General features: G+C 27.3%; 1 protein-coding gene and 1 long non-coding RNA gene across 6 annotated transcripts in view; one reads left to right on the plus strand and one right to left on the minus strand.

Annotated features, from left to right (window-relative positions):
- Positions 1-6,202, plus strand: part of LOC142223539 (alpha-tocopherol transfer protein-like) — a 58,558-nt gene extending 52,356 nt beyond the window's left edge. For all 5 annotated transcript variants that reach the window (XM_075293424.1, XM_075293420.1, XM_075293423.1 and 2 more), the window contains 3 exons: positions 3,999-4,090; positions 4,162-4,315; positions 4,382-6,202. In XM_075293424.1, coding sequence (XP_075149539.1) covers positions 3,999-4,090; positions 4,162-4,315; positions 4,382-4,866 — 731 coding nt within the window. In that variant the 3' untranslated portion in view covers positions 4,867-6,202. The remainder of the gene's footprint in view (positions 1-3,998; positions 4,091-4,161; positions 4,316-4,381) is intronic.
- On the minus strand, positions 3,256-3,744 carry LOC142223541 (uncharacterized). Its single transcript, XR_012718779.1, has 2 exons — positions 3,686-3,744; positions 3,256-3,483 (listed from the first exon to the last, which is right to left on the minus strand). It is a non-coding gene; the product is annotated as an uncharacterized LOC142223541 (long non-coding RNA).
- Positions 6,203-10,699: the final 4,497 nt, after the last annotated feature.

Below are 10,699 nucleotides of genomic sequence, written 5' to 3' on the forward strand. Positions count from 1 at the left end.
ATACCAAACTCGTTAAGGGAAGGTCAAAATCTTCGAATTGAAGTAAACTTTTTTTTGAGACTAATTGTGAAATAGGGGGACCGTTTGAAAGTACGTTTATAATTTGCCAATTCTTTTATTTTCTCTTCTTATTTCTTGTTATTTCACGTTTTGCCAATACATCAAATATTATTTTCAAGATCAAGTTCAACAATACTCGTGTAGTCTATTTTTCATGATACTTCATTACCAAACAGTTAAAAAAACGGTAGCTAAATATATTTCAAAAAAATTATCATAAAACACGTTGGACAAATGTGAGAAATACACAAAACAATTTTTTTTAATAATACATAAATCATCCCCACATTTTTGTTTTTTGATGAATAAAAGAAGGGTGTTTGCTTTCCATAAATTGACCTTAAACATTGAGGGTCGATTAGTTAATGAGACTTGTACTTAGCCAAGAACAACTGTGACGATATTTGTTTGCTAAGCAAAATCTTTCAGAAAAGATTTTGCTTTTAATGCAAAATAATCCAGTTTGCAAATTCTTTACCATTTACCATGATCATTAAAAGTGACTCGTCATAAATTACATGTTTAAACACGTGATGCATTAAATTTATTATTATTTCAAGCTGAAAGCGTTTCGATTTTCATTGAAAGTAAGCTGACAACTTGAATGCTGTTTCTCACTCACTCAGCTTTGAAACGAGAAGAGAATTATCCAATTATACATTCCGTATAATGGAAAATTTATAAATTATTATACTAACTGAACGGAAATAATAAAAAAACAATACACATTTAAAATGTTAATATGTTAACAATGTAGTAATTCCGTAAAAAAAATTTAAATAATCTTATTATTAGATGTTGTAAAGACCCCTTATATTATGCAAATAGATGGCGTTATATATGTCCGATCGCGATCCGTTGGATCTGGCTGGGGAGATGAATCATTTTGGGTCTCAACGTATATGCTAACTTCTTATAGAAATTACATACGAGCATTATTTTTCTCGATGTGGACCATTTTTTATCACATACAAACAATTTATTTTTCCGATTCAACCACGAAATTAATTGATTCAATTAATTTTTTAATTCCATTACGAAAATGATAGTATCAATTAAATTTTTAATTGGACATTAAAAAATACTTGATTAAAAAATTAATTGATTTCATTAGCAAAAAAAAAATTAATTGATTTCCTTAGCAAATTTCAACATCAATTATTTTTTTAATTGATTCGATTAAAAATTTAATTGATATTGATTACAAAACTCAATTAATTGTTTTCATTAAAATCGTAACTAATTTCAATTACTTTCTTAACTGACTTAGTGTTTTAAGTTTGATTAAAAAAATGATTGTTTGAAATAAATTTGTAATTAAAAAGTATAAACAATACATCACTTTCCGAGTTTGATTAAAAAGTTAATTGTATCAATTAATTTTTAATTAAAAATTTAAAAAATTTCTATCATTGACTTACTTAAAGTTTCTATCTTGATTAAAAAGTTAATTGTATAAATTAATGTATTAATTGAAAAAAATTTCAACTTCAATCCTCTTTTTTATTGGAAATATTTTGGTTATATTTTTTGCTGTTCACCACTGTGCATAATTTTTTTATATAACTACAATCCCTTATTAATTTGTGTTTTTATTTCGGTTTGTTACTACACGTTCAATTAAAAAATTTTTTGAATCTATTAAATTTTTAATTGAATATTTTTTTTTTAACTCAATTAAGAATTTTATTGGAAAACTGTTCGTGAAAATGCAAGGACACACAACAGTTCTAACGACGATAATAGTAGTGTTTTCGTCCTATTTTACAATGGGTTCTTCGTAACTGACAATTTTTATGTTAGCCTGATATTAACACACTAAAAAAAATCTGATTGCATCACCAATCAAATGAAATTAATTGCTCCAATTAATTTTTTAATTGACATGTCTTCAATCACGAAAATATATAGTATCAATCACAGTATTAATTGGGCATAAAATAAATATTTGAAAAATTTAATTGATGTTGATTGCTGAAATCAATTAATTTTTTTATTGACTTTATCATAAATTCTATTGATGTCGATTGGAAAACTCAGTTTTTATACCCTAAAGCACACAGTGGTCAGGGTATAATAACTTTAATCTGCCAAAAATTTTACCTACCAGAAACATTGATTTAGACCGCATAAAATATATACCCATCGATTCAGAATCAGCTCCTGAGTCGATGTAGTGCTTGGTGTCCGTCCGTCTATCCGTCCATCCGTTCATGTATTTGTTGTTCGCAGGATTCCGGTCGTAATTTTAAATCGATTTTGACTTGGTATATGGCGTTTTTTGGTACAATGACAAATTGAATTTGGAAAAAATCGAATCAAAAATAGATATAGCTCCCATATATATCGCCCGATTTCGACCAATGAGGACACATTGCGTTTTTTTCTAACCGATTGTCTTCAAATTTGGCACAAAATAATATAATTCACCATCCTTCAAATGTGCAAAATTTCATCGAAATAGATTCAGATTCCTTTTTTCCATTTTTTTCACAATAACAAAAGTTACTTCACAAAAGACGCCCTATCTCACAAACTAATTGACTTACAGACGTCAAATTTCGACACGAATCATTTGAAGGTTGGTACTATATAAAAATAATATGCATTTAATACCAGCGACGCCATCTATGTGTCAGACCGGGGACTTATCAGCCAACCTGTTAAGTGAGCCTGATACACCGAGCTGCCACCTAACCTAACCATTACCAGATCTTACTCAAAGTTGGCTAGATCTAGTCTTCTATAGTACTAACAAAAAAACATCGAAATCGGTTCAGATTTAGATATAGCTCCCATATATATGCATCGCCCGATTTTCCAAAATTTGGCCTTATTTATTAACCGATCTTACTCAAATTTAGCAAAAGTCAATCTTCAACCAAACCTGCCAAATATCATCCAAATGGGTTCAGATTTAGATATAGCTCCCATATACTAGATGTTTCGCTCAATTTTCAAATATTTGCCCCTAATAGCCATAATTTTGACAATAGTGGCCTCATTTATAAACCGATCATACTGAAATTTAGCACAAGATAATACTCTGCAATATCAACCAAACCTGCAAAATATCATCCAGATCGGTTCAGATTTAGCTATAGCTCCCATATATATATGTATCGCCCGATTTTCCCAAATTCTTCCAAATCGGTTTAGATTTAGATAAACCTCCCATATATATGCATCGCTCGATTGTTCCAAATTTGGCCATAATACTCTTATTTATTAACCAATGTTATTCAAATTTTGGAAGACAATATCAAATAATAACTGTCCATGCCTTTATAACCAATTCATCAAAACAGCGCTTCGACTGCAACGCCGGTAATACCTCTGCAGGCATTGTGAGACATCTATACGGTTGCCATTTGTTTTCTTTGCAGAAGAGACCTCTTCGTCCTCTTGTTTTCATAATACTCTCTGTAATTACAAAGATAATTGAGTATAATAGGATTAAGCATTGTGCTCTTATAAAGAGAAAATAAATGTCAAGGTGTAGAGGGCTATGAGAAAAAAAAGGTTTATTTGTCAATTTTTTCCAAGGCAGCTCTGCCCAGGAATAAATAAAAACAGCAATATTCACATAAAACCATAATAAATATTCGCTTTAACATAAACATACGTTTTATTTTAATTTTCTATAATCGTTTTGGTATTGCTTTTATGGGTTTTAATTCAGAAATTTATGAAAAACACAAATGTTATGATATTTTCCGACACAAACGGCAGTACATTTGAGAGACATGTCGACACAAACTTCATGATATTTTGTTGACAGAGTCATCTGGTGCTTCAGTTTTGCAATGACAAGACTACGTCTTCTTCTAATTTGTCTATGGTTCTAATTATAAATGGAGTTGCCAGATCTGTAGTCTTAGTAGCAATGCCTATCATCTTTGTACCGGTATAAAATTATTATTTTTTTGTACTTACAGGTGAACCGGATTTGAAATGCCCAAGGGATGATCTATTCCTGCTACGTTTTCTTAGGACTTGTAAATATTATCCAGAAAGTGCATTCAAATTGGTAAAAACAAATTAGTTAATTATTTAGTGAATGGGCCATTTTTATTTTATTTTTGGTATTTCTTTACTTAGATCAAAAACTACTATTCATTTAAAGTTAAACATGCTGATGTTTACAAAGATCTCAAACCTAGCAACGAGAAAAATGTCTTTGATCATAATGTCATTATTGTATTTCCCAATCGGGATCAATTGGGTCGTCGTGTAGCGGTTTTGGAATTGGGAAGTAAGTTACAGTCACAATATTTAGAAACACTTAATCTTAAATATTTTCCCTTAACTTTTTTTTCAGAAAATTGGAAACATAAGCAAGTTGCTTTGGATGAAGTTTTCAAGGCTGCCGTCTTATATTTAGAAGCTGCCATGTGGGAACCTGAAACCCAAATCAATGGTGTTGTAGTCATATTCGATATGGATGGTCTAAGTTTACAACAAACTTGGCAATTTACTCCGGCCTTTGCTAAGCGTATTGTTGACTGGCTACAGGATGCAGTGCCTTTGCGTGTTAAAGCCATTCATGTGGTTAATCAGCCGAAAATCTTTAATGTAGTCTTCTCACTGTTCAAGCCATTCCTTAGGGAGAAATTGAAATCACGTATTTATTTCCATGGCACGGATCGTCCTTCGCTCTATAAATACATGAGTCCGGAATGTTTGCCAGCTTGTTATGGAGGTTCCCGCAAGGAGCCACGATTTAATGGTGACCAATGGTATAAGCTATTGATACAGGCGGAAAAAGAGTATGAAGCCATTAACTCTTATGGCTATAAGAAATAAGAATGGAGAATATTTTGTTTTCGTTTTTGTAAACATCTCTTTTTGTATTTTGCCAATTCTATATATATATATAAATTTCGTATTTAATTAGTTTTAGTTTTGATTATTTTTATTATTTCTCCTGCATAACTCACAAAACAAAACCATAAATTTCACATTTCAAAAGCTAAATAATTGTATTATAAGGAATGGAATGATTTTTGGATGTGAAGAAACAAAACTTTTAAAAAAACTTTAGAGATGATGGGAAATTGGCTTGGATTATACCAAATGTTTGCAGTTTTGGTGTTAAGCCTACTTTTTAATTTGCATTTGAAGAAATGAAAAACTTCAAAATTATTTTAATTTTATTGTAATAATTTTTCTGTGATGTCAATCTACATCAATGCAGGCTGGTTCCAATGTCCAAATTGTTTAAACTACATGTTATTACAATATTATTGAAAAGATACCCATCTACACAAGCCTGACTATACACATGTTTCATCGTTGGCTAATACGAATTTCCGTAGCCTTTATTGTAGATCTGGCGGTGGGAGTCAAATATTTAATTTTCCCTATTATTCCCTTATTTTGCGCCTTTAATTTGGTATTATTGTTAGTTTATTATTTTGTGGAATAATTCCGTATTCACTAATGCCTCTACACAGAAAAAATATTACGAAATTTTTTCCAATTAAAATTTTAATTGGGTGTTAAAAAATATTCAATTAAAAAATTAATTGATCCACCATTTTTTTTTAATTGAAACGAATTTCTATCACACAGAAAAAATTTTCACGAAAATTTTTCCAATTAATTTCAATTAAAAATTCAATTGGTTCAACAATTTTTTTTAATTTTTTAATAAAATATTTTTGTCTGCGTTCTTCTTCCACCTCAACCCATCCTCTTCCATTTCAAATTCCTTCCTTCTGCCTAAAATTGAAATATTCCATTTGCAACTAATGTTCCATTTTATGATATTTATTTCTAGAACAACCCATTGTATTAATTTATTTCTAAACTCGAATATTTATTTTTAATATATAGAAATATATATTCGATAAAAAAACAACTACATTTCTTGACTATGCATAACAACTGGGGGCTGTAATTAGTATGTACTTATTATTTGGTGTATTTTCTATTTTAATATATATGCTAACCCTATATAGAATATATATGTATGTATATGGTTTCTGTAGTTTATAAAGTTATAATCTTATTGTTAATGTCTGATATGTTAAATGCTATCATAAAAACTAGAATGCCAAAATTATAAAAAAAATCAAGGAACAATTTTACAAAAAATAAAAAAAGAAATAAATTCGCAAATAAAAAAAAAATAAAAAAATTATTTATTGTATTCAGAATTTTTATAATGGGCTTGATATGTTTTAGCATTGGATAGTCAAGACGTGAATGGCTAAAAGAGAAAAGATTTTTCCAGCCCTTTTCTTGGCAGTAAAATAAAATTTTGACAACATTTTCTATAGAAATAAAATGTTGACACAATTTTCTATAAAATAACTTATTTCTATAGAAAATTTTCTCAAAATTGTATTTTTATAGATAATTTTGTCAACATTTTTTTCTATTTGTTGTTTTTGATTTCAGCTTAAAACCATGCATTGACTAAACTACAAGTGTAGCTTAACCAACAGAGGAAAAGTATGCTTGTCAAATTTATTTGGGCAAAGCCCTATAGACTACAAGATGGTTGGATGGACGCACGTTTCGGAATTACAACATTCCTCATCAGCATCCTCTACTTGCAGCAAAACTATCAGCCAATTATCAGAATAAATTGAGGCATTTCACTAAACCCAAAAGTGAACCACACTTGCACCTTCCGAAAAAAGGTTTACACCATAGCCGGCTTATGAATAAAAAAATTCGTACAAACATATCCCTTTTCCTTTGCCACCGTCAAATCATCGATTTATTTCTATAGAAAATTTTGTCAAAATTTTACTTCTATAGAAAATTTTGTCAAAATTTTATTTCTATCGAAAATTTTGTCAAAATTTTATTTCTATAGAAAATTTAGTAAAAACTTTATTTCTATAGAAAATTTTGTCAAAATTTTATTTCTATAGAAAATTTTGTCAAAATTTTATTTCTATAGAAAATTTTGTCAAAATTTTATTTCTATAGAAAATTTTGTAAAAATTTTATTTCTACAGAAAATTTTGTAAATTTTTTTTTGTATAGAAAATTTTGTCAAAATTTTATTTTATAGGAAATTTTGTCAAAATTTTATTTTTATAGAAAATTTTGTCAAAATTTTATTTCTACAGAAAATTTTGTAAAAATTTTATTTGTATAGAAAATTTTGTCAAAATTTTATTTTTATAGAAAATTTTATTTCTATAGAAAATTTTGTCAAAATTTTATTTCTGTCAACATTTTATTTTTATAGAAAATTTTGTCAAAAATTATATTTTTATAGAAAATTTTGTCAACATTTTATTTTTATAGAAAATTATGTCAAAATTTTATTTTTATAGAAAATGTCAAAATTTTATTTTTATAGAAAATTTTGTCAAAATTTTATTTTTATAGAAAATTTTGTCAAAATTTTATTTTATAGGAAATTTTGTCAAAATTTTATTTTTATAGAAAATTTTGTCAAAATTTTATTTCTACAGAAAATTTTATAAAAATTTTATTTCTATAGAAAATTTTGTAAAAATTTTATTTCTATAGAAAATTTTGTAAAAATTTTTTTTGTATAGAAAATTTTGTCAAAATTTCATTTCGTTTTGTTTGTTATTGTTGGCTTCTCTTCAATCGTTATTGTTGTTTTTGATCTCAGCTTAAAGCCATGCATTGACTAAACTACAAGTGTAGCTTAACCAACAGAGGAAAAGTATGCTTGTCAAATTTATTTGGGCAAAGCCCTATAGACTGCAAGATGGTTGGATGTACAGCTGTTTCGGAATTACCACATTCCTCATCGGCATCCTCTACTTGCAGCAAAACTATCAACCAATTATCAGAATAAATTCGGGTAATTCACTCAACCCAAAGTGAACTACACTTGAACCTCCCAAAAAAGGGTTTGATAGTCGGCTACTGCCTAAAATTTTGTCCAAATTTTATTTCTATAGAAAATTTTTTAAAAATTTTATTTCTATAGAAAATTGTGTCAAAATTTTATTTCTATAGAAAATTTTGTCAAAATTTTATTTGTATAGAAAATTTTGTAAAAATTTTATTTCTATAGAAAATTTTGTAAAATTTTTTTTTGTATAGAAAATTTTGTCAAAATTTCATTTTTATAGAAAATTTTGTCAAATTATTATTTCTACAGAAAATTTTATCCAAATTTTATTTCTATAGAAAATTTTGTCAACATTTTATTTCTATGGTAAATTCATTAGCGTAGCTAGACAATTTTCCTAGGGGGGGCTATAGCCCCTCTAGCTAAAAATTTATAGACTGAACTTATAGGTTCAATTAATGTTTTATTTCATAAAATTGATTAAAAATTAGACATTAAAATAACTCGACAATTAATTTATAATAAAGCAACTAAAAGTAGTTCCCAACAAAAAAATTATGAGTTGTTCTTAAGGCACAACTTTAAAAGTACTTCCAAAAATGTCCTCAATTATTTTAACTACACAGGAAGTTTTTTTACTTCATTTTTTTCATATTTTAATGTGTAATTTTTTGTTTTCTTTTTTTCAAATAGTTTAAAAAGAGTAAGAATAAATAAATTGGTACAAATTATTCAAATTTTGCCACAAAACTGCTAAATCCATTATAGAAAAATCGATAAATTTGGAAATTATTCGAGGAAAAACGTTTCAAACAAGCGTCAGAATGCATTAAAAGTCATAAAAACAATATAAAAATTATTTATTTAGGAAAATATCACAAAATTTTTTAATTCACATTGAAAACACTGAATTCGGATCTTACCTTAAGTGATGCAAATTCATTGCAACGGCTGTTGAAACGGTGGACATTTATCCTATGACAAGCTCATATTACATTCATTGCTTCTCCGCCAATTTTGCACCACTTCTAGACCCAAAAAGAACATTTTCACTACTTTTTTGGCAACGCTTTTTCGCAGCATTATTAAGATATTAATTTATGAAAGAATAGTTTTAATATCAATTACTATTTTTTTAATTAAATTGACTAAACTAAATCAATCATAAGTTCAACCACAGCTTTATTTCATAAATATCTGACTTCAAACATTGCCATCGGCAACTGCTACCACAACCCAAGTAATTCGATTGTTCATGAAAGTCTGTAGAGGAACTTTGTGCGATTGGATATACTTGTTTAATTTTTGTAAAAATTAAAAACTATTGACATTTGTTGAAAAATGGAAAATCATAAATAGAGTTTCAAATTCTGGGGGGGGCTAAAATTTTTCTGGGGGGGTCTAAGCCCCCTCCCCAGAGGCCTTCCTACGCTTATGGGTAAATTTTGTCAAAATTTTATTTCTATAGAAATTTTTGTCAAAATATTAATTCTATAGAAAATTTTGTCAAAATTGTATTTCTATAGAAAATTTTGTCAACATTTTATTTCTATAGAAAATTTTGTCAAATTATTATTTCTACAGAAAATTTCGTCAAAATTTTATTTGGGCAAAGCCCTATAGACTGCAAGATGGTTGGATGGACGCACGTTTCGGAATTACCACATCAGCATCCTCTACTTGCAGCAAAACTATCAACCAATTATCAGAATAAATTCAGGCAGTTCATTAAACCCAACAATGAACCACACTTGAACCTTCCGAAAAAAGGTTTTGTATGATAGCCGGCTTATGTCGAAATAAATTCGTACAAACATGTCTCTTTTCCTTTGCCACGGTCAAATCATCGATTTGAGTGCAGTTGACAAGGTTTATTTTGAGCGTGCTTCCTCTTCTTTTTCCATTCGTTTTGTTTTGTTATTGTTGGTTTTGTTCTTTAAGCATTGTTGTTGTTTTTTTTTCAGCTTAAAACCATACATTGACTAAACCTCTGTTGGTTAAGCTACATTTGTGGTTTAGTCAATGTATGGTTTTAAGCTGAAATAAAAAAAACAACAACAACAATGCTTAAAGAACAAACCCAACAATAACAAAAAAAAAAGAATGGAAAATTTTATTTCTATAGAAAATTTTGCCAACATTTTATTTCTCTAGAAAATTTTGTCAAAGTGTTATTTCTATAGAAAATTTTGTCAACATTTTATTTCTATAGAAAATTTTGTCAAAATTTTATTTCTATAGAAAATTTTGTCAAAATTTTATTTCTATAGAGAATTTTGTCAAAATTTTATTTCTATAGATAATTTTGTCAAAATTTTATTTCTATAGAAAATTTTGTCAAAATTTTATTTCTATAGAAAATTTTGTCAAAATTTTATTTCTATAGAAAATTTTGTCAAATTTTTTCAAAATTTTATTTCTAAAGAAAATTTTGTCAAAATTTTATTTCTCTAGAAAATTTTGGCAACATTTTATTTCTATAGAAAATTTTGTCAAAATGTTATTTCTATAGAAAATTTTGTCAAATCATTATTTCTACAGAAAATGTTGTCAAAATTTTATTTCTATAGAAAATTTTGTAAAAATTTTATTTGTATAGAAAATGTTGTCAAAATTTTATTTGTATAGAAAATTTTGTCAAAATTTTATTTTTATAGAAAATTTTATCAAAATTTTATTTCTATAAAAAATTTTGTAAAAATTTATTTCTATAGAAAATTTTGTCAAAATTTATTTCTATAGAAAATTTTTTCAAAGTTGTATTTCTATAGGAAATTTTGTCAAAATTTTATTTCTAAAGAAAATTTTATCAAATTATTATTTCTACAGAAAATGTTGTCAAAA

Source organism: Haematobia irritans, chromosome 2 (genome assembly GCF_050003625.1).
Source record: "Haematobia irritans isolate KBUSLIRL chromosome 2, ASM5000362v1, whole genome shotgun sequence".
Lineage (NCBI taxonomy): Eukaryota > Metazoa > Arthropoda > Insecta > Diptera > Muscidae > Haematobia > Haematobia irritans.